The sequence below is a fragment of the Littorina saxatilis genome, linkage group LG5 (genome assembly GCF_037325665.1).
Source record: "Littorina saxatilis isolate snail1 linkage group LG5, US_GU_Lsax_2.0, whole genome shotgun sequence".
Classification (NCBI taxonomy): Eukaryota; Metazoa; Mollusca; class Gastropoda; order Littorinimorpha; family Littorinidae; genus Littorina; species Littorina saxatilis.
The window spans coordinates 53,731,874-53,756,220 of record NC_090249.1 but is presented as its reverse complement, the minus strand read 5'-3'; the positions used below and the strand labels follow the sequence as shown (position 1 = coordinate 53,756,220).

Below are 24,347 nucleotides of genomic sequence, written 5' to 3'. Positions count from 1 at the left end.
GTTGATGCTGTCACAGTGTTCCAGCCATTTATGAAAACCTCGCAGTTGCATAGTTGCTGGGAATGAATCCCTTTAAAAAAAAGGAAAACAAGCAGCTGACAATAAACATAAAGTGTTATTTCACTGGTTTAGAGTCCACCTTCATTCTTGTATGGTTTGTGGTGCAAGTTGACAGCTTCGTATTGTCTCGGTGTATTGCGTGGTTCTCATCTACATTTGCGAAATATGCTGTGTCAGAAAGCCGGTGAAAACATAATCTACTGAATCAGATTTTACGTTTGTGATCCACGGTTTGACTACATCATAATATCTCAGTCATTCCCCTTGCGCAGTTGGGGGCAATGATTATATGTGATGCGACGGGCGCAGTGGCGTGGTGGTAAGACATCGTCCTCCTAATCGGGAGGTCGTGAGTTCAAATCCCGGTCGCTTCCGCCTGGTGAGTTAAGAGTGGAGATGTTTCCGATCTCCCAGGTCAACTTATGTGCAGACCTGCTAGTGACTTAACCCCCTTTGTGTGTACACGCAAGCACAAGACCAAGTGCGCACGGAAAAAGATCATGTAATCCATGTCAGAGTTCGGTGGGTTATAGAAACACGAAATACCCAGCATGCCTCCCCCGAAATCGGCGTATGCTGCCTGAATGACGGAGTAAAAACGGTCATACACGTACAAATCAATTCGTGCTTAAACATGGGTGAACGTGGGAGTCTAAGCCCATGAACGAAAAAGAAGAAGAAGAAGAAGAAGAAGAAGAAGAAGAAGAAGAAGAAGAAGAAGAAGAAGAAGAAGAAGAAGAAGAAGAAGAAGAAGAAGAAGAAGAAGAAGAAGAAGAAGAAGAAGAAGAAGAAGAAGAAGAAGAAGAAGAAGAAGAAGAAGAAGAAGAAGAAGAAGAAGAAGAGATATGTGATGCGCCGAGGTAGAGTTCCGTCGAAATAATGTGATTATGTTAACAATTTACAGCAGTTACTTGGACCTTGGTTTTGGAATAAAATCAAGCACACGTTTACATTGTGTGTCTGCTGTGGTGGTGAAGGCAATGTGTTCTTTTCATGTTTTGCAATCGGCACCGAATCACTTCAGCTGATCAAACAAAACGTTCAGACGACGCTCTGCTACTACCTTGTTCTTTGTGTTACGAAAGTCACATATTGCATGTATGTCAGTTGTCTGAGGCAGAACCGTGTCTGAACCCTCTTTATTTTCTTGAATTTGATGGGTTGTGTGCATTTGTTTGCGTGTGTTCTGTTCATTAAATGAAATATTGTTGTTTGTCGATGCCTCTCGCAGTCGTCTAAGTCGTAATTTGCAAGGTCAGATTTCGATTCGGAAAACACTCGAACTCATGGATTTTATATCAATGTGCATGTGTCCAAGCGTGTATTTGTTAGTCTCAATGCGTTGTGTATGTGTTGTCTGCACCAGAGAAGTATATTATGTAAATGTTGAGCGTACAGAACTTTTTAATCGCTAGAAAGTAGTTCTTAAAATCTGTGACTGCTGCTATCGAAGATTCAAGCTGGTTGCTAGAGAATTATCGTTCGGTTGTTGTGTGTATATCGCGAATGAACACCCCTTCTGGTTTACAGATGTAAAGAAGCATAATTATGGTGGAATAACAAGCGATGCAAGGGCTGAACAGAGATGTTTATTACACGTTGCGTCCTTGAAGAGAGGGTGAAAGGGGAGGGGGCCGAGGCTGACTTTTCACAGGACAATGCAGAGTGTTCTATCGGAAAAGAACACCGAGATATTTATGTAATAAAGTCGTAGCTACACAAGAAAAACGAATAAACAAAGCTGTGATTCATATTTCGTTTTAATATCAGGGGCATGTGAACATTTGTATAAAAATGACATGTGAGTACATTATTATTAGAAGTAACAAGTGGATACACACACACACACACACACACACACACACACACACACACGCACAAACCACACACACGCACAAACAGAAAGACTACAATGTGAACCACGCCGGATAAATAACTACAACGGGTTTTGTTGTAATAACTCGAAAGCTACGGTCCTCATAACACGAAGAAGGGTAGAGTAGGTCTAGAGAGATCATCACTAAAACAGTTTCCCAAAATGAATGATGTAACTATAAGGTTGGTGCCTTACATGTACCTCATAATTATATTCATTTCTTTGCTGCATGAAAGTGATCATTAACATTATAGCTCACAGTGTCCGTTTTCAAAGACTTCTCGAAAACTGTTGCTGTCAGAAAACAAAACCTTGCAGTCAAAGCTGTTTTATTGATATGATATGCACCCACGCACACACTTCGTAAAATAGAGACGTGGACTAGCTTATGCTTAGTTGACCTTGTGAGTTTGGTGGCTCTGCATGTAAAAGTGACGGAAATGGATCAATTCAAAGTTATGACGTTCGAAAACACAAGGCTACGACACGCATAACTTGCATATTACAGTTTTCATTAAATTCAAAATGTATTGAAAGCTGTAACATACAAGTTAGGCGTGTAGTATAGTAGCCTTGTGTTATCCATGACGTCTTTGAATACGGACACTGTGAGCTATATTTTCAATGACCACTTTCATGCAGAAAAAAAGAGGAATATAAGAGGTACATGTAAGGCACCAACTTCAGTTACATCATTCATTTTGGGAAGCTGTTCCAGTGATCTCTCTAGACATACTAGCTTTCTTCGTGTTATGAGGACCGTAACTTTTGTGTTATGACAGCAAAACCCGCTGTAGCTATTTATCCTGCGTGTGAACTGTGACATGTAAGACTTGTTCAGAGCGTGACATACTTGTTTGACAATTGTAATATTCACGACATACATGTACGTCCAACAGATTGTGCGTTCTATCGTATATCAATATGTCCACAACAAAAGAGGTATCGACTCCAAAGTTAGAACCAACCAGTTATGTACACACTCACAAATACGTCATTAAACTGTCCAATGACACACAGCTATTTTCAGCTTTCCACTGTTCACGTACATAACAAATTCTCTCGATAAACATCAATCTTAGATCATCACAAAAATACAGACCGAAATAAAAACATCAAAACAAAAACAAAACCGTCCAATTGATTTAAATACAATTTGATGTACAAACAGAAAACATTCAAAAACGTTGTATCACAGTCATCAACAAAATCAAAATAAATATTGATGAAATTAACTTTACAACACCAAGTCGAGCTACTTAATTAAATTCTTTTAGAATCAATCATCAAACTATTGGAAACAATAAGCATGTTTTCTCAAATTCAACCTGTACACATCACACAACATTATTTTCAAAATAAAAACAGCTAAAAACAAACAAACAAACAAACAGACAAACAAAACCAGTAATTATAAGGCCATGAGTCATGTTTGAATTTTGTCATCAATGAACGATCGACACACATATAAATGACTGAAAGTTCAACGATATACTACACACACGCACACAAAATAAAATAAAAGAGAATATAGTATACAACGTCCAAACAAATGAAATGACTAGTTCAGAAACACGCTTTATCTAAATCACTCTATCTACATTATTTACAAAAATAACCGTTAATTTAGAAATCCGAGGTTATTGCTGCTAGATTCACAGACCTGTGTTTACACACGTGCATCACATTTATTCTCATATGATTTTCTACATTACAGAGTCAATTCGAAAATAAAGTGTGCGTGTTGTTGTTGGTTTCAGTATAACATCTTTCAATTGTCAGGGAATTAAAGCAACGTCTTATGGCTGTTTAAATTTCATCGACGATTGGCCATGTATTTCAAACAGATAATAAAAACAATGAAGGTTTCTTTACTTGCCCCAAAAATAGTTTGTTAATTCTCAGTTGTCAACTCATTTACTAAGCGCCTGCTAGCCGCAAATAGTCTGCTTAACGTCACTCAGTATCACAGTTTGAAACTTTAACCCGTTATATTGTATGCACAGAAAATGATCGTCACCTTTGTCTTCGGGAAAAGGTAGCTTCCCGGCGTCAAATGAAGGAAATAATCGGATAACTGTGCTACTATCCGTCTGAAGTAAGTCTGAAACCAAAATGCCGTATGACGAACAACAGTTGTATTGAATTGAAGATGAAAATCACTTGTTCATTCAATGTTTGTAATTTTCTTAGTTGCCGGAAGACTTGTTTTGCAAAGCACGTTGATGTTGTTGTCTGCATTCAGAGCGGTTCGTGCATATTCCGATAAGATATTTTAATTGGTGCTCGGCTTAAGTGATTTATGATTCTCATTTGTATTGGTGGTATGTAGTTTAACGACATATTTTAAAAGGTTCGTCCTCCTCGACAATATGCACAAGTCAGAATAGGACTGAGTGCTACCACAGTGTTCCTCATTGGCTAATGTCACAGTGTATTAACGGAATATATCTACCGATCAGGGGATTAACGTTTGTCATTGCAACGCATCTGTCAGTCAATTTACGTGGCAGTCACATAAACTGAAGATGACCGTTTTAACAAATAAAATATGACATAGTATATTCACCCGGCGCAGTCAACATAAACACAGTTGCACCATTTCAAGGAGTAAAAGTAAGTTATTGTCATCGGTAAAGGATAGGCATTAGTGACAACTAGAGGCACATGTTTTCATGTTACCTTTCAGAATGTAATAGCAATGCCTTGTTGTGCACTGGTTGCTAAAAGAATGTCACTGTTTCGAATTCTTACTTTCTGTTATAAGATTTGTTTTCATTTCAACTGCACAGTTTTAGAACAGTCCTGTTTTTAAAGCAAGGAGAGCAAAATCCACAGACCAAACAGTTAAACTCTTACTTCCTGCTTTGCTGGGTGGTACTGAGGGGTCTTTATCACACACCGATGAGAATTTCAAGATGGGAAACACTTGTCGCTACAGGGTATCCGTCGTTCTCCACAATTCCCACACTTTCTCTCTGGACCTCTCGAAATGGTTTCTCTCTCCAAAGACACTAGTTGCTCTGGGAGAAACCTTGCATGCTGGCATGATCTCTTCCATTTAGACATTTCAGTACATTTCATTCTCCAAACTGAGACACCTTAGGCGTCAAACAATGCAGATGCACGCAACTCACTTTCACCACTGCACATATTGTCACACTTCAGTCCCGATAAGCCCCAACGTCTACTCCTTTGAAGGTTAGTCGATGGGCAAAGAGAGGTCCATGTTCCCGAAAACGCATTTTTGTCACAGGGGATTGGAGCTGTTTGATTGATTTTGTTGTTAAAATCATCTGAGCACACCTGATGGATTTAACTCAGACCATTCTTCCACCACAACCGCGTGGGCATTCACGTTTCACTACCTCAATCTCCGTTTCTTGTTGTTCTCCACAACGTTTGACAGTACATCACTCTCCGTTTCTTGTTGTTCTCCACAACGTTTGACAGTACATCACTCTCCGTTTCTTGTTGTTCTCCACAACGTTTGACAGTACATCACTCTCCACTATTCTTCACACTTCTTCTCCAATGAGCTCCTTCATTTTTTTGCTTGATGGTCTATGACCAGAGCAAGTCTTTGTACGTAAAAACGCCACATTTTACTATGTTATCAAAGACTTGTTTTACAAGCCTTTCGACTCAACAACGCAGTTGTTACAATCACACTCTCCATCTATCGGCACGCTTCCCAGCCTTCTGCTCCTTTTAGGCACTGGACGGCGAGAGCCAGCCTCTTGTACCGTGTACTCACACTCCGCAGTTTTTGTCACACCTGCTCTCCGATAAGGCCAAAAAAAATAATAGGTGTGGTTACGGTAACATAGCCACAAAAAAATAGGGTAGGAAGGTAGGCAATCACTTTTTTTTTTTAACTTTTTTTTCTAATGTGTACAAATTAAACCTACTTGACAGGGAAATAAGTGTGCGACTCGGGCGCTTTCGCTTTCATTGCGTTTTCTGCACTCGTTTACTTGTTTTTTGTGTGTATTTTTTTGACAAATGTAATAAAAAGTTATAGGGTCGGCCCCAAAACATAGGGTAGGTCGGGTTACCGTAACCACACCTATATTTTTTTTTTAGGCCTAAGCGCCTCCGCCTCATGCACCAGCGAACACTGTTAGGTCACACTCTCCAGTTCTTGTTACACCTTGTAGTAGACGACGAGAGCAAGCCTCTGGTACCAGAAGACGCCGTTTGCTCACAGTCACACTCTCCACTTTTTGTCACGCCTCCTCTCCGATAAGCTCTCCAGCCTTCTGTTGTGTAAGGTAGTCGACGGCCATAGCCAGCCTCTTGCACCGGCGAACACTGTACGCTCACACTCTCCAATTCTTATCTCACCTCCTCTCCGATAAACTTCCCAGTCTTCGGCTTTGTGAGGTAGTTGGCGGCGAGAGCCAGCCTCTTGCACCAGCGAAAGCTGTTAGCTCACACCCCCCTGCTTTTGTCATACCTCCTCTCCGATAAGTTCCCCGGCCTCCTGCTTTGTGAGGTAGTCGATGGCAAGAGCTAGCCTCCTGTTCCTGCCGACGACGTCGTTGAGCTTGGTCTGAAGCTCCAGCTCCGACTTCTTCCACAGGATGAGCAGGTCCTCCTTTGACAACGCCTCAACCGTGCACTCGTCCAGAAAGTCTGCAGGCACCTGACTCTGGTAGCCGGACAGTGCGTGGCGTCGCAGTGTTGACTTGACGCGGTTGTCCTGAAACAGTTGAGAAACATACACTTTTTTTGTTTAAACAAAATTGTATTCAAACTACGGGACATAAAACAAATAACAGAATGCAGCGAGGTCACGAACACAAGCAAAAACACTTATATTACGTGACCAACTTAATACAATAGTACACACATCTTCGTTATGGTGGACTTAACACAAACAAACCAGAAGAACAAGTTATTGGAGTGGGGTGGGAAACTAAAGCCAAACAGAGGAGTCTACAGGGGAAAAAAGGCGAGAGGGAGAACATATGTGACACTCCACCACGAAATGAGTCGCATGTCACCTTTGCATTATTTTCATATTTTTACATTTTCCTAAAGAGTTTTTTATGCTCTATCCAGTGGTGAAAGCCGTTTTAGAAAAGAGCAAAAACTGTTTGAGTTATAAGCCTGTGACTAAGGTGACCCTCACACTGTTACCAGACACTCCCCGGACTTATATCAAGCCTAGCGCAGAACCGCGCGAGGTGACATGCGACTCATTTCGTGGTGGAGGGTCACATATAGGCAACCGAAAGGAAAGACTAAGACGAAAGTGCGAGGAAAAGAAATCATCAATTTGTGTTTCACGTACTCTGTGCTTTAAAGAGAACTGGCAAATCTCCCCAAAGCAATTGATACGGATATATTGAGTTCGTGTTATGATGTGTTTGGGCACATGAAGACACCCAAAAATGTCACGAAACATTCGTTTAGATAATTCTGGGACGTCATTGATTTGTGCTTGCTACTTTCTGTGAAACAGAAAAGGCCTATAGTTAACAAAACATGTAATAAAAAAATGAACTCGCTGATACATCAACGACTCGTGTGTTAAGAGAGGCAAACATTTGACTGAAAGAACATCTTCCGCATATATCGAACACACACACACACACACACACACACACACACACACACACACACACACACACATACACACACACACACACACACACACACATTCACACGCACACACACACACCTGCAACACCACCACAAAAACCACCACCAACTTCCCCATTACTAATTTACTATCCCGGTCCCTACCTTCAGTTTGAGATTCTTCTGAAAATAGTCCCAGTTCTGATAATCCTGGCTGCGACTGCGGGCGTTGTTTTGCATAGGACGGTTGCCAGGTAACCTCCTGGGACTGACGTCAGACACGCGTCTGGGTTGCGGCGACCGGAACTGACCTCTCTGTGACCCCCCGACCCCAGGAAGTTCCCAAGATTCACGCGGTTCCGGCGAAGTGGGTTCGCTGGCAGAGGCACCGATGACACTTATGGACGGAGTTCGGTCTCTTCTCTCCCTGCTGCTACCTCCTCCACCGTTACTACCACACGAAGAAGCCACCGACTGCTTTCTCCTGGGCGAAGACCACACTGAGGACGAATTGGACGACCTGGAGTTCCTCTTACTGGGAGACGGAACACGAACACCGTTCCTTACGTCAAACATATCATCGCCTTCATCGTCTCTTCTATCCTCAACGTTGCCGTCGTCGGTGCGACCGTTGGACACGTCAATGACTCTGTCGGCGTGATGAACGTCTGGGAAGTAGCCCAGGTTGTTGAGGCCGATGTGGTTCTCCTCCAAGATGGTGGTGGGGGTTGTGGGGCAGATGGGGGAGGTGGGCGTCTGCGGAAGGACACCCAGCGGATCATTCATCACGTCGTAGGTGACGAAATCGCCGTCGAGATCGTTGTCGTCGGTGTACTCGTCCTGGTCGTCCTCGTCGGGTTCCTTCATCTGCCGGTGGTAACTGGAGATGCAGAAAAAAAGGTGAACTAGTTTAAAGACTTTCTGTTAGTATAAATGAATAAAGTACTCATTCTGCAATTCTGTATCTTGTTGACGGCCGTCCGTTGAAGTAATGAACAAAAAACGTCAATAATTGGCAGGTACATATTGAGAAGTCGGACAGATTGCAAAATCGTTACAGTTAGTCTCCTTTCACTGTAAACAACCCGGACCAGGTACATATTGAGAAGTCGGACAGATTACAACATTGTTACAGTTAGTCTCCTTTCCCTGTAAACAACCCGGACCAGGTACAGATTGAGAAGTCAGACAGATTACAACATCGCTACAGTTAGTCTCCTTTTCCTGTAAACAACCCGGACCACTGCCCCAATGTGTCCAGACTGTGATGTGACATGCGATAAAAGCATCCTTCCACTTTGACAAAATCATCACTCTAGCTGCTTCCCGTAAAGTGAGGGTTCTTTTTACTGTGTGGATGCATTAATAATAATAATAATTGTCAGTAAGAACTGATGTCACATGACTGATGTGAACCAGTTGATTGGCTAATGGCGATGCGCTTAAATCTGTTAGCGCACTCTTGGAGTGCGCTAACTTTTCCACAGAGCGTATTCTTACGCCCTTTGCCAAAGCGAGACTACTCTCATCCTCAGAATTAATTAATGACATGTAGCTTATATTCTCCACTTTACCAAAAAATAACCATACATTTCCTGCGGCTCAAAGCAGAAGGTTTTTTTTCTGACAGATCGCAGGCGCCTGTGCCACAGTTAAGCCCACTGATCTAAAAATAGAAGCGGCTGTATCTCTTCCACAAATGGTCTCTTCTCGTTTTGACTTGCAAAGATTCTTCTCATATGCCGTATTAGTGGCATGTAGCTTATTAACCACATTACTAAATGATGAGTTAGTATAAAATTCCCAGCGGCAAACAGAAAACACAAGTGTTATTCCGATAACGTACCAGCTAGACCAGCATTTGGAAGTCGACTCTGTTATAGTAGACTACACTGAATTTGAAATACGCTTTGCCCACCAGAAGCTGAAAAGTTTTAGCTATTTTATGAACAATTTATGGCTTATGCTTGATTTTAAACATGATCAACTGGTGTCAGCAGCCACTCATTATTTCTTTTAAAGTTAGTATTACTTTTTAAAAAAATTTTTGACAGCCGGGGGGGGGGGGGGTGTTCCGGAACCCCTGTAACCCCCCCCCCCCCCTATTCCGCCCCTGGAAATTAAAACAAGAGTTTGCGTGTGACGAAAGCACGACACACTTGAGACAGCCCACACAAAAGTAGATCTGACACAAACCTGACCACACAGTTACGCCTATCCAAATGCGCGTTGCAAAATGTGCGTTTTGAATCTTCTTTTTTCTCTGGCGGTACTGACAATATCGTTATTGAAACAATCCCAGTGCACTAAGGGATTTATAGAGCAAATCTCGAAAATAATGATTGAACTCAGCGTTATGCGCTTCGTGCAATAATGAATTTTCTCGATTTGCTCTATAAATCCCTTAGTGCACTGGGATGTCTCAATAACTTAAATAATAATACGAGAATATATAAGGCGCACATATCTCACCACAAGGCGACTCAAGGCGCATTAGATCTTTTAGACTGGAAGGAGATACAAAAAAAGCAGTACAGAGTACTGAACAGAGACAAAATACAACAACAACAACAACAACAACAACAACAACAACAACAACAACAACAACAACAACAACAAACACATAAATAAACAAACCAGAAATGACGATTAGATAGCTCAAAGGCAAGGAGAAAAAAAACCTATGGAAGGAAGATTACTGTATAAGGAAAGAAAGAGCACAGACTATACAAAGAAAGGCGTAGAAGCAGGGAGGGAGGAGGAGATCAAGGGCAGACCAGTGCAGGAGGGGAGGGGGAGGGCACACTTTTCTACAGCGTATCGATCAGCGTCACTCTCCATCAGACACCTATTTTGCAGCCAAACCCTGCAGCCACCCCCACCCCAAACCTCTAGTGTACACCCCTAAGCCTTACCACTTCCTACGCCCTCCCCTCCCCACACGCATAGCTAATCCACTCTCAAATCCAAAAACAAAGAGACTGTCAACGTTCCAAAATTCAGAATCAAAAAACAAGAAAGGTAGGTTCTTGGAACATTTGTTATTGACAAAACTATCAAGATAAGTGTTGTTTTAATATTTGTTTGTCTGTCCACTTAAAAGACCGTTGGGTCGAAATATCTGTGAATGTATTGTTTTGTCAATAACAAACGTTCCAACAACCTACCTTTCTTGTTTTTTAATCCACTCTCAGTTTACAATCCTCTACTTTTACTCGTGTGTCAGTCTCCAGCCAACACCTATTTGAAGACAAACGCCGCCGCAACCTCCTAGTTTAATACCACGTAAACCCGTGCTTTCAACATCCCTCCGCCTCGCATCCCCTCTCCCTCACCTTTCCGATTCCTCTACTTTCACCCCCTAGACTTGCTTCTCTGTCGCCACCTCTCTGCTCCTATACCCCTCTGCCTTGCACGCCCCTCCCAATTCCTCGCTTCCTACATCCTTCTTCCTTACTCACCCAATACTCAATACACCCTAGCTCCCATGTTCACATCACTTCTAGCAATATCCACCTCGGACATTCCCTCCCCCCCCCCCCCCCCACCTTTTTCTGAGGGCTCTCTTTCTTGTGCACTCTTCCCCTCCAGCTTGCTTCCTGCACCAAATATCAAAAGATATTCTACAGCTACGAGCACAAATCTTTGAAATATCCCTTGTACCATCTCCCATGTTTGTACACCCTTCTCCTCCCTAGGACTCCCTCCCTCCCCCGCCACCCCCCCCCCCTCCCCCCCCCCCCCCCCGTGCAACACCATTGTCCAACACCACCCCGAACACAGTACCACGACATTTACCGTTGAGCACACAGAAACCTCGCTTCCTTCACCTCTTCCACTGCAATCACATCGTCCTCCCACTTCGCCTAGCCTTTCACGTGTCTCGACTTGACCGGACACGGGAGCCACAGACTCTCTGTCCTCCGGCTGTTTAATTCCTACTCCAAAAAGCTTCAAGACAAGAATGATTCACCTTTGTCGCTTTCATCTCCCTCCCCTAAAACTATCTACACCAATTCCGAAACTTATGTATGACTTGTGACACACGCGCACGCATCCATGCACGCACGCACGCACGCACGCACACCCACCCACCAACCCACACACACACACACACACACACACACATACACACACACTCACACACAAACACACACACACACACAAACACACACACACACAAACATACACGCACACACAACTCTCTTTTGTATAGTTTTCTCAGTTTTCACAGATTTCATGTCAAATGTCTACATGACCTTTTTGATCCACAGTCGTTTGTCGCGGACCCAATTGCATATATATATACGTCACAGTTATGGTAGAAGCCATATTATCAAATCCGACACTCTAACACAGATTAACCTGGATGACTTCGTTTCTGCTCCTGATTTCTTACCCTCTTTATTTCACGCTAATAACTACACTCGTCCCAAATGAGCTCTTGACTTCACTTTATTCAGCCTGTGTACGTCTAATCCAAGGGGCTGGAGGGTGTTCACCAATGTAAACAGCATTAAAAGCGCAGAGCGTCGGTTGGGCGCCATTAGCTTACGAGTGTCACAGAGTGCTACTGATTGGCCTTTCATATCACGTGATTCGGGTCACGTGATGAGCGGAAGCCTCGCTGTTTGGAGTTCACACTTGACTCCGGCAATCGATGGTATCCGGCAATTGTGGTCTGCACGGAAATTTACTTCCAGTAATTCCACAGTGTTGACTCAATTATTGCTGGTAGACAAACTGATTGTGGAGAATCTAAATAAGCCTGACGCAAGTGAAGTGAAATTATCTTGATGGAATTGTATCAGACATCGACAGTTGATTGTTTAACATTGTTTGTGTACATCCTCCTTGAACACGATTTTGTAGGACACTATCAATTTATTTAAGTTTGTTTTATCTCGCCACACAGCCTACGAATACGATGATTCATATTTTGAGACCAGATGTCACCCCCTCTTACTAGATTCGCCCACACCATTCGCTATAAGCACATTCTCTTTTTTGAGCTCGTTAAACATGCACATTCGTAATCTCCATTGGTGATAATCCTGCGAACTTTTGGAGGGTTGGGTCGGATTAGGAATTGTGTGAGATCTTTTTCTTGTGGGTGAAAATGTCAGCACCTGTGCATGCGTGTGTGATAAAGATGACCCTATTTTCGTTTAATAACTGAGATGTCGCGTGTAATGCGTTCAGCCTCCCCCGGCAGTTTATTACTCTCACAGCTTGCAATTTTCTGCCCATCATTTGGCATTGCACGTTTTTTTGTCAGCTGCACGGGCCAATATTGCCTTCAACGCCGATGAAATACGAGGCGCCAAATGGAAAACAGCGCCATTGCGGTTCATCACGTGAATACAGGTTGTGTCTTGTTTTCCAAAGCAATTGCCTGCAGTGGATTTTTACACCCCCGGTATAGGGGTGTGTATAGGATTCGGTCGATGTGTTTGTGTGTTTGTTTGTTTGTGTGTTTGTGTGTTTGTGTTCGCATATAGATCTCAAGAATGAACGGACCGATCGTCACTAAACTTGGTGAACAGGTTCTATACATTCCTGAGACGGTCCGTACAAAAATTGGGACCAGTCAAACACACGGTTAGGGAGTTATTGGTGGATTAAGATTCTACAAGGACTTATACAGGGACATATTAATGGTCAAAGGGAAATAACCTTCTCAGTTGGTGGCAGTGAGAATGGTTATTTCCCTTTGACCAACGGGGGTGTTTTTCCTACCTCGGAGGAATTTCTTGTTACAAGCGGCAAGAACTACTGCAGAGAAGCTGTAGAAAATAAGTGTGTAAACTTGCAAATTTACCAAATTCAAATGCTGTGCTGAAAAAAAAAGTCATTTTAGATCGTTATCTATATACTGTTTACTTTTGTTTCGCTTTGTCCTGTTATTTTTGTTCTGACAGCAGTGGGACTGACGGCATTGGCCAGCTTCCAGATTCCTTCAATCACAGTTATGCTGGACGTTTGCGGACCAGACAGTGGTGTTTACAAAATATCACAATCAGGAAAGGGATCCTCTGACACTGAATAGTCAGGCCAGTATGATGTTTAAATTCCTTCACATAATTATCAAAGTCATTAGTGGCAAAAACACCAACCTTTGTGGGGGTTTCGGTTTGATTTCTTATTTTCACTTTCATTTACATAAAATAAAAATGTCATACAGTAATAAGAAAAGGAAAATTGATGACTAAAATGAATGTTTACATGTGGAGAAATGCATAAAGAGTCTGCTGGCTGTTTAGACATCAATGTGGTAGACTACCTCTTCTGTCTCAAGAGTCCAAAGATTCTGGATCCCTTCTTTTCCTGTTCCGCTGTTGCTGTAATAGCTCAAGGTTTCTCAATTTCCGTAGCTGATGAAATATCCTGTCTAGATCCTCCCCCTTTATCCAACCCCTACCCTTGCATCTAACGCCCAAAAGGGAAAGTGAAACGCAATAGGAAAAAATTAGGCATTTTTCTACAATATACAAAGTTCTCATAATGTTAATGTACAGTTCATTTTGTAACGTGGGGGGAGGGGGGGGGGGGGGGGGGGTTCTGGGCATTTTTAATAATCTAGATAACCCGCTTTAAGGCTGGAGAACACTTTGGAGGCCCAATTTCAAAGTGATTAGGTAGTTTTAAAAGTTACTTTTTCTGTTAGTTCAATGTTTGCTTTATCAGGAAAATACAAAATATAAAGGGCTTAACGCGCAAAATTTTAAGATAACGACTGAAGTTTAAGCATAGGTATCAGATTTTTTCACGCAAACACTACTGAATAAGTTGCAATATTGTATTGTGAAAATGTAAACAAAATAACAATCAGATGATCACAAACTGAAGAAGAGAAATAGGGAAGCAAAATAGAACATTAAACATAGTGATTTTACTTGTGAATTCGGAAAAAATCCTTTTGTATCCATTTTGAAGCTCAATTTGAAGCATGGAACACCAACAAACATTGATTAAAAGTGTTAAAGTGATTACAGTGTTCAGAAATAGTGTTAGATACCAAGTTGAGTTATCCCTCTTTACCAATTTATAAAAAAATACACCTCTTAACGCGCAAAATTTTGAACTGTGATGCTTTTACTACCCCCACCCCCTTCCCATTTGTCAGAAAAGAGTGCATATTATCTTCCAAATAGAAAAGCAGGGTAGTCAGATGATCAAAAACTTAAGAAGAGAAAGAGGGAAGCAAAATAGAACATCCAACATAATGATTTAACTTGTGAATTATGAGAAAACTTTTTTTTTACCCATTTTTGAAGCTTAATTTGAAACTTGGAACACAGACAAACATATATTAAAAGTGTTAAAGTGATTACAGTGTTCAGAAATAGTGTTAGATACCAAGTTGAGTTATCCCTCTTTACCACTGTTAAAAGAAATACACCTCTTGTCGTGCAAAATCTTGAACTGTGATACTTTTACTTCCCCCACCCCCTACCCATTTTTTCAGAAAAGAGTGCATATTATCTACCAAATAGAAAAGCAGGGTAGTCAGATGATCAAAAACTGAAGAACAGAAATAGGGAAGCAAAATAGAACATCCAACATAGTGATTTAACTGGTGAATTCTGAAAAAAACCCACTTTTTTACTCATTTTATTAGCTGAATTTAAAGCTTGGAAGACAGAAGAAAAAAAATTTAAAGTGCTAAAGTGGTTCCAGTGTTCAGAAATAGTGTTTGATACCAAGTTGAGTTATCCCTCTTCATCACAGTTAAAAGAAACACACCTCTTGTCGCGCAAAATCTTGAACTGTGATGCTTTTACTACCCCCACCTCCTACCCATTTTTCAGAAAAGAGTGCATATTATCTTCCAAATAGAAAAGCAGGGTAGTCAGATGATCAAAAACTTAAAGAAGAGAAAGAGGGAAGCAAAATAGAACATCCAACATAATGATTTAACCTGTGAATTATGAGAAAACCATTATTTTTACCCATTTTTGAAGCTTAATTTGAAACTTGGAACACAGACAAACATAAATTAAAAGTGTTAAAGTGATTACAGTGTTCAGAAATAGTGTTAGATACCAAGTTGAGTTATCCCTCTTTATCACTGTTAAAAGAAATACACCTCTTGTCGCGCAAAATCTTGAACTGTGATACTTTTACTTCCCCCACCCCCTACCCATTTTTTCAGAAAAGAGTGCATATTTATTATTATCTACCAAATAGAAAAGCAGGGTAGTCAGATGATCAAAAACTGAAGAACAGAAATAGGGAAGCAAAATAGAACATTCAACATAGTGATTTAACTGGTGAATTCAGAAAACACACACTGTTTTACTCATTTTATAAGCTGAATTTAAAGCTTGGAAGACAGAGGAAAAAAAAATGAAAGTGCTAAAGTGGTAACAGTGTTCAGAAATAGTGTTTGGTACCAAGTTGAGTTATCCCTCTTCATCACAGTTAAAAGAAACACACCTCTTGTCGCGCAAAATCTTGAACTGTGATGCTTTTACTACCCCCACCCCCTACCCATTTTTCAGAAAAGAGTGCATATTATCTTCCAAATAGAAAAGCAAGGTAGTCAGATGATCAAAAACTTCAGAACAGAAATAGGGAAGCAAAAAATAACATCCAACAGAGTGATTTAACTGGTGAATTCAGAAAAAAACACAATTTTTTACTCATTTTATATGCTGAATTTAAAGCTTGGAAGACAGAAAAAAAAATTAAAAGTGCTTCAGTAGTTACAGTGTTCAGAAATAGTGTTAGATACCAAGTTGAGTTTTCACTCTTTATCACAGTTAAAAGAAACACACCTCTTGTCGCGCAAAATCTTGAACTGTGATGCTTTTACTACCCCCACCCCCTACCCATTTTTCAGAAAAGAGTGCATATTATCTTCCAAATAGAAAAGCAAGGTAGTCAGATGATAAAAAACTTCAGAACAGAAAGAGGGAAGCAAAAAACAACATCCAACAGAGTGATTTAACTGGTGAATTCAGAAAACACACACTGTTTTACTCATTTTATAAGCTGAATTTAAAGCTTGGAAGACAGAACAAATAAATTAAAAGTGCTAAAGTGGTTACAGTGTTCAGAACTAGTGTTAGATACCAAGTTGAGTTATCCCTCTTCATCACAGTTAAAAGAAACACACCTCTTGTAGCACAAAATTTTATACTGTGATGCTTTTACTACCCCCACCCCCTACCCATTTTTCAGAAAAGAGTGCATATTATCTTCCAAATAGAAAAGCAAGGTAATCAGATGATCAAAACCTTAAGAAGATAAATAGGGAAGCAAAATAGAATATTCAAAATAGTGATTTAACTGTAGATTTCAGAAGGAAAAAAACCTTTTTTTAATCATTTTTGAACTGAAGTTGAATTAGAAGTTTGGAAGACAGAAAAAAAAATTAAAAGTGCTTCAGTAGTTACAGTGTTCAGAAATAGTGTTAGATACCAAGTTGAGTTATTCCTCTTCATCACAGTTGAAAGAAACACACCTCTTGTCGCGCAAAATCTTGAACTGTGATCCTTTTACTACCCCCGCCCTCTACCCATTTGAACAGAAAAGAGTGCATAATTTGTATTCTCTTCCAATTAGAAAAATAAGTAAAAGCAACTGGACATTTTTAAAATACATCTTTTCTGTCAGTCGAAGGATTGCTTAGTGCATTAAAAACAAACAGACTAGGATTTAACGCACCCATTTTAAGAAAAAGTTAACATGATAATTGATATATAAGCATATATCAGACTTTTTTTATGCAATTACTACTGAAGATTCCAGACCAGGTAAAACAATCATTTTATATCCTTTGTCACATTTGTTTTTGTTTTTATAAATCTATCTATAGCGAGTCTTGTCTCTTTGTGTCATTTAGTTATTTTCAAGAATTCTATCCTGGCAACAACAACAACAAAAACACCTACCTACCTACCCTATTTTTTTTTAGCCATGTTAATAGAAACAGACAATTTATTTGTTTTGGCCAAAAGATCTTGAAACATTTGTTTTAATAGAGAAATAACAAGTACAGCCATTAGCTGTGTCACTCGAATTTCTTTGTCAGGCTGAAACTTAGCTGTTGCGTTGGTGTCTGCTGTGTGTATCTGGGTCCAAAGCAACTTTCACATTCTCATCTACACACTCACGTTACACAAGTCCACCCACAGAGGCGTTCGGGGATGGGGGTCTCGCACTCGGGCGAATCACACCACAAAATACAAAGTATAACGTACACAGATTTTACTATTGAACCAAAAAGCAAATTAAATCATGAATAAATCAATCAAGCAAAACTTCCACACAATGACACACTCACTCTCGGTTCACACTGCGCTCTGGACGTGCACACTTGGCAGCACGTATACCGTTCCGGCACCGTTTGTCTTCCTGCAAGTCCAGCATAGGCACACGATTGTCCAAGAATCACAATAATCCTCGTGAATGTCACAGCAGGCATAGTAGAAAAGTCCAAAAGGGTGCGTTGATGGTGGTAATCCGGTGTACACACACACACACACACACACACACACACACACACACACACACACACACACACACACACACACTCCGGTTTGGTAAGTTACCTGATAAATAATGTAGCCTGTGGATTTAACGGGGAGACTGGTCAGACAGGAAGAGCAATACTTTCACATTTCCGATGTTCAGCGATAAACTTGTTTTCTTCGAGAGTTCGATCTTCGTGCGATTCTGGCGCGTTGTCACCAAGAACGTAAAAAAAAAACAACCCAGGATATCATCATGATGCCTCTACAAAAACCAGGTCTAGGAACTCTTCATCTAAAGTCAGTCAGTATTAGCCCCTCAACACAATCCTCATCTTGTCCCATAGTGATTTCTGCCGCCAAAGAACATGTGGTTCTTAACTCACAAGACGGATTTGTCGTCTTCCATTGCGAAATTCAGATCTACCCCAACTACGTGCATTGATCTGAGCAATAAAATGTAGATGCGATAATCTGCAAACATCTCTTCAACACAATCTGCATCTTGTCCCATCGTGATTTCTGTCGGCAAAGAACATGTGGTTCTCAACTCACAAGACCGATTTGTCATCTTTCAGAAATTCAGATCTGCCCCAAGTACGTGCAATAAAATGTAGAAGCGATAATCTGAAAAAAAATCTTTTCGCGTGAACGCTGCCACGTTGTCATCAGTCCGATGTCTTTTATCCAGAGCAGGGATGAACACACTTTTTCATCAGTAGTTTGTTATGTTTATCCGCAGACTGCTTTCCATTACTTGTCGTCTGTTTTAGCTTGACTCGTGGGGTTCTTCAGCCAGGCAAAAAGTGCTTGTTTACTGACACGTTCTCACGTACGACATGTCGTAAATGCAAGTTCTAACGATTGTTTTTTATTGCACTGATAGAGAATGTCGATATTTGTAAACGTCTGCCATTTCCTAATGTTTATTTCATTATTTTGCATACGGATATGGCTAGTAAGTGGATAATCTGTTACGACACGAAACGCGTTCTAAATCCGGGAAGGGAGGCTACTCCAACGAAGAAGGGAGGCTACTCCAACGTACTTTCCAAAGTGTGCTCCAGCCTTAAAAAGTGATACAGTGTATGTACACACTTCAAATTGTCTTGTTTCACATTCGTCTTAGTTCCTGTTTTTGTGCATCAGCATATCGCCTGGACGTGGTATGAATCAATTTGTCCCATTTCGTCTTCCCTTTCAAATCTCTCATCACCATCCTAGTTTCCAGCTCTCTCATCTCTGTGAAGAGCCCAACCACGTCACACTAGTTCTCACTCTCACTGTATCTCCTCGATGCCTTGATATCGCCATGTGAGGTCTATCAATAACTGACGTGCAATCATTTTATTTCTGGCGGTTCGGGTACCGACTCCTCAAGTTCAATGCCTTCAATCAAGCGAGAACCAGCCGCACTATGCAGACCACAGTGTCTGCAACACTGAACGCTTCAATGCTTCGCTTCAGACTGTGTTACATTGCCCGTCAGGCCAAAATTGTTGATTGGGTGACATGGCCGTTCTTTAAGGAATGTCTTTTAACAAAAACAATGCTCTAATTGGGATGGGGAGGAGGAGGAGAGGGAGCAGGAGAAGAGAGAGATAGATAGATAGAGAGAGAGAGAGAGAGAGAGAGAAGAGAGAGAGAGAGAGAGAGAGACATAGAGAGAGAGAGAGATAGATAGAAAGTTAGAGAGAGAGACATAGAGAGACAGAGAGAGAGAGACTCAGAGAGAGAGAGAGACAGACAGACAGAGAGAGAGAGAGAGAGACAGACAGACAGAGAGAAAGAGAGAGAGAGAGAGAGAGAGAGAGAGGACTGAATTGAATTGAATTGAATTGAACTTTATTTAACAAGGATTAAGATTTAATTAAGGAAATGCCTTTTCTTACAAGCTGTCCTTGAAAGAGAGAGAGAGAGAGAGAGAGAGAGAGAGAGAGAGAGAGAGAGAGAGAGAGAGAGAGAGAGAGAGAGAGAGAGAGAGAGAGAGAGAGAGCGAGCGAGTCTCCGTGCGTCAGTGTGTCATCCTGCACAGGGGGTAAAGGTGGTGCTGGTACAACAAATAATGCGGCACACCTTATGTTAGTGTGTCAACAGGTACAGGGAAAACCCTTTATGCTGCTTCAACAAATATCGATACTGTGAGCACACCGTCAGTGAGTGCGTCAACTGGTACAGCAAAACCCTTCCTACTAGTACCACAAATACAGACTTGGAGTGAATGAATTCACTGAAGAAACTGAAAGCAAACAGAGCGTAATTACCGTAACTGCAAATCTCAAAAGAACACTGATTTGTCATCGCTTTTAACAAAATGAGTGCGCTTGTAAGTTGCCAATCAAAATCGTGTCTGCGGCAAACAGTTAAAACTCGAATTGTACGTAAGTCAAAAATAGAACCTGAGGCAAAGCGTTTTGAAAGGAAACATTCCTCCCGGCTTTTAAGCTTCCGGCTATTTGCATAGCTGCGGCGAAAAACTAGCAAAAGCCTTGTTTATCAAAGTGTTCCACAGCTTGCTATTGACACATTTGTTTCAATATTTGTGTTGCATTTGGCTTTTGGCATGCTCATCTTGGCAAAAAGGTCCCTTCACCTCTGTGAATTAAAAATTGTAGACTATTTGTGACCCTCCACCACGAAATGAGTCGCATGTCACCTCGCGCGGTTCTGCGCTAGGCTTAATATAAGTCCGGGGAGTGTCTGGTAACAGTGTGAGGGTCACCCTAGTCACAGGCTTATAACTCAAACAGTTTTCGCTCTTTTCTAAAACGGGTTTCACCACTGGACAGAGCATAAAAAATTCTTTAGGAAAATGTAAAAATAGGAACATCATGCAAAGGTGACATGCGACTCATTCCGTGGTGGATGGTCACATTTTAGTCGTAGCTAGTACATTATTGACACACAGCTGTTCTTTAAAGTAATGTAAACACATTAAAGCCCTCAATCAAACCGATGCTGAAATATAACTACCTCCAGAGAAAATATAAGTGTGTATCTCTCCAAAGGTCCATCTTCTTAAAAAACAAAAAGAAACGAACAAACTTAGAAGTAAAACAACAGAGTTTTAAAGAAGCAGAAACAATTTAATATGCAGCAGAAAACTGGCAACTCTCTCTAGAGAAAACAAACGAGAACATCGCACAAAAGGTATTTTGCAGGCGTCAGTTTTCAGCTGCCTCTGCAACAACAAGCATCTCTTCCCTGCACTGCTGTGTCAGAAAAACAGCCCCGGGGGAGGGTGTTTTGAGAGACGGAATATCACAATAGACAGCAGCAATATTTCAAGCCTTATTTTGTCTGTCCAAAATGGTTCAGACGAACTCAGCATATAGTATTCAAGATGGAAACCTTCATCCTTCATCAAATAATTATGAATTCATTATAATCTGCTTGCACACACACACACACACACACACACACACACACACACACACACACACACACACACACACACACACACAAACACCCACACACAAAAACACACACACAAACCCACACACAAAAACACACACACAAACACACACACGCACACACACACACACATACACACACACAACACACACACACACACACACATACACACACACACAAACTTCCACAAACTGCACACATTGATATGATGCACAAACTACAATACACATTGCTGGCTGTAGTTATTTCCAGCGCAGAAAACAATATGAATTCCAAAATACAACCAGAAAATCGGTGGAAATGTTGGTAGTACTTCCTTCAAAGGGGAAGAGCAAGGGACGGGCACCAGAGGGGCAAAATGAATGCAAAGTGTTTAAAATACGTAAATAGAAGTGCATGGATTTCCCCGAGTTGAGAGAGATCCCGTGTTCCACTCCTAGCAAACAGTAAGACAAACACGACACGACCACTGTCTCAGTGGTTTAATACTTTCTGTTGCTGCTTTAGGCCACACTTACCTGACAATGTTGGCTGTTATCTCCTGAAACATTTCCGCTTTTGTCTTGACTCGTTTTTGTGGAGGAATTTTCTGCAACAAAATTAATCCATATATACATTCAATTATGAAAATAAATGCTATGGTTTCATGGCTGAAATCAGTCTTTTCTCATCAACAAATCTAGACACTAAAACAATCCTTTAACATGTTCATCATACATTCTGGCAGTATTTAAGGGACAGACAAGACTTGAAGCGTCTGGCTCAGTGAGCAAAGCAGTGAATGCGTGAGGGAGTTGCACGTGATACAAGACGATTATTCAATGATATAGACCAATAACCCGTTTTATTTAGCCGCACTACCAGCACACATGAACAATATACAAAATGTGAGAGAAAAAACAACCAAGAACACATTTATCAGCTTTCCATGAAGAAAAAAACGTCAGCAGTGAGCTAGTGAGCCTTTGCGTAAAGTGTTATACACACGGGCTTGAAGACGATAAAAACAGACACACACAAGCAAATATATTCCAGAAAAAAATAAATATTTAAAACTACCAACCCGCTTTTGGAGTTCGTTCTTCTGAATAAGTCTGGTGAAGTCTCGCTGTTTGACGATCTTGATCATTTCTTGTGCCGCTTGCTTCTGGGAGTAAAGCCTTTCACTTCGTACCACTCGGTGGACTCTCTGGGGACAAAACGGTTGTCATTATCAATAGGAATTAAGAGTAGAGGCCTGATTTTCTACCATAGTAGCCCACTTTCGTATCAAGAGATTTAGGAGAAATTGGACCTTTGCAGACAAGAAAACATGGGAATTGTATTAGCTGCATCCGCGCCATCCATCCGGCATCTATATATATATACGACTTGTGTCTGTCTGTGTGTGTGTGTGTCCGCGATGCCAAGCCAAAGTTCTCGGTGGATCATTTATCAAATTTGGAGACCGTATTCAGCTACACCCCGGACACAACCTCATCGATGAGATATTTCAACAAGTGCTCTCAGCGCGCAGCGCTGAACCGATTTTGGTTTTTCTCTGGATCCATTCCCAGTAACTTTTCCTTATCTTCTCCAGTGTTTTCAGCCGCGTTTGTCTCCCTTCCTCCGTGCGGTGCATAGCCGGGTATTCGGCTTGACTTCTTCCCGGCGCAGCCGTACCCGGCGAAGCGGGTATTCATCTAGTACTAATATATGCATGATACGAATGCAGGGACGCGGTATTTTGTGTTTTTTACAACAGAAGATATATGTATACTGATCTGATTACACATCCCAACAAACACATACGAAAACATACAAGGACAGACTGACAGACACACAAACACATACACACTCAAAGCAGAGTGACCAAACCTGCATAAAGTAAGAGAGAAACGTACATCTAAACTTTCACAACATTGTGTACAGCTTGGTCATAATTATAATTAATTAAAAGACACTCAGAACAAGTAAATTCATATCAAACCATTTCGTCTAACCCGGTAGTTGAAAAAAGAACTGGGTACACAATTCAATTCTCGTTGTAATTGATTTAATTGCGTATCCCTGACAAAGCATCGGAGTCCAAACATATCGCTTACCTGACTGAAAAACGCCAGGTTTTCGGTTTTCCAGAAACTGTTTGCCGGTTTGCTGCGGCACCAAGGAATGAAAAATCTGGAACAAAACAAATAATGAAAACATTTGATAATATGGTGTGCACACTCGTCAGTGTTAGTGGAGGTGTACCAGCACGTATCCCTGAGCTGCTTCTTTACACCCCCGGTATAGGGGTGTGTATAGGATTCGGTCGATGTGTTTGTTTGTGTGTTTGTTTGTTTGTGTTCGCATATAGATCTCAAGAATGAACGGACCGATCGTCACCAAACTTGGTGAACAGGTTCTATACATTCCTGAGACGGTCCTTACAAAAATTGGGACCAGTCAAACACACGGTTAGGGAGTTATTGGTGGATTAAGATTCTACAAGGACTTATAGAGAAACATATTACTGGTCAAAGGGAAATAACCTTCTCAGTTGGTGGCAGTGAGAATGGGTGCAGTGAGAATGGTTATTTCCCTTTGACCAACGGGGGTGTTTTTCCTACCCCAGAGGAATTTCTTTTTTTCTTAAATTCAAGTGTGCAGACATTCCGTGTGTTTGCACACTAGAAACACACATGTACACAGGAGACTGTGGTTTCTTTTTGCTGAGATTCGGGACAAGAAGGCTCTCAATCGGCGTAAGCTTCAGCTTAAAAAAGACATATCTAGGCCATTCTGTTTATTTTTTTAGAAAAACAAATATTTTAGTCTGTGACTCAGATATTTTCAAAAGTTCACAACAGAAACGTGTTTTGCTAATAACATACCAAGGTTATAATGTATGCCATTAAATCTATACTACACTTCATAAAAAAAAAGAACTTGGCAGATACGTTTGAGTG

The 24,347-nt window shown here is 41.1% G+C and overlaps 1 protein-coding gene across 1 annotated transcript in view; it reads right to left on the bottom strand.

The window, feature by feature from the left end:
* Nucleotides 1-1,807: 1,807 nt before the first annotated feature.
* LOC138967802 (uncharacterized) overlaps nt 1,808-24,347 on the bottom strand; it is a 148,991-nt gene continuing 126,451 nt past the window's right edge. Inside the window, exons 11-15 of the mRNA XM_070340459.1 lie at nt 23,502-23,577; nt 22,481-22,606; nt 21,936-22,006; nt 7,691-8,405; nt 1,808-6,641 (exon numbers count right to left, since the gene is read on the bottom strand). Coding sequence (XP_070196560.1) covers nt 6,390-6,641; nt 7,691-8,405; nt 21,936-22,006; nt 22,481-22,606; nt 23,502-23,577 — 1,240 coding nt within the window. The 3' untranslated portion in view covers nt 1,808-6,389. The remainder of the gene's footprint in view (nt 6,642-7,690; nt 8,406-21,935; nt 22,007-22,480; nt 22,607-23,501; nt 23,578-24,347) is intronic.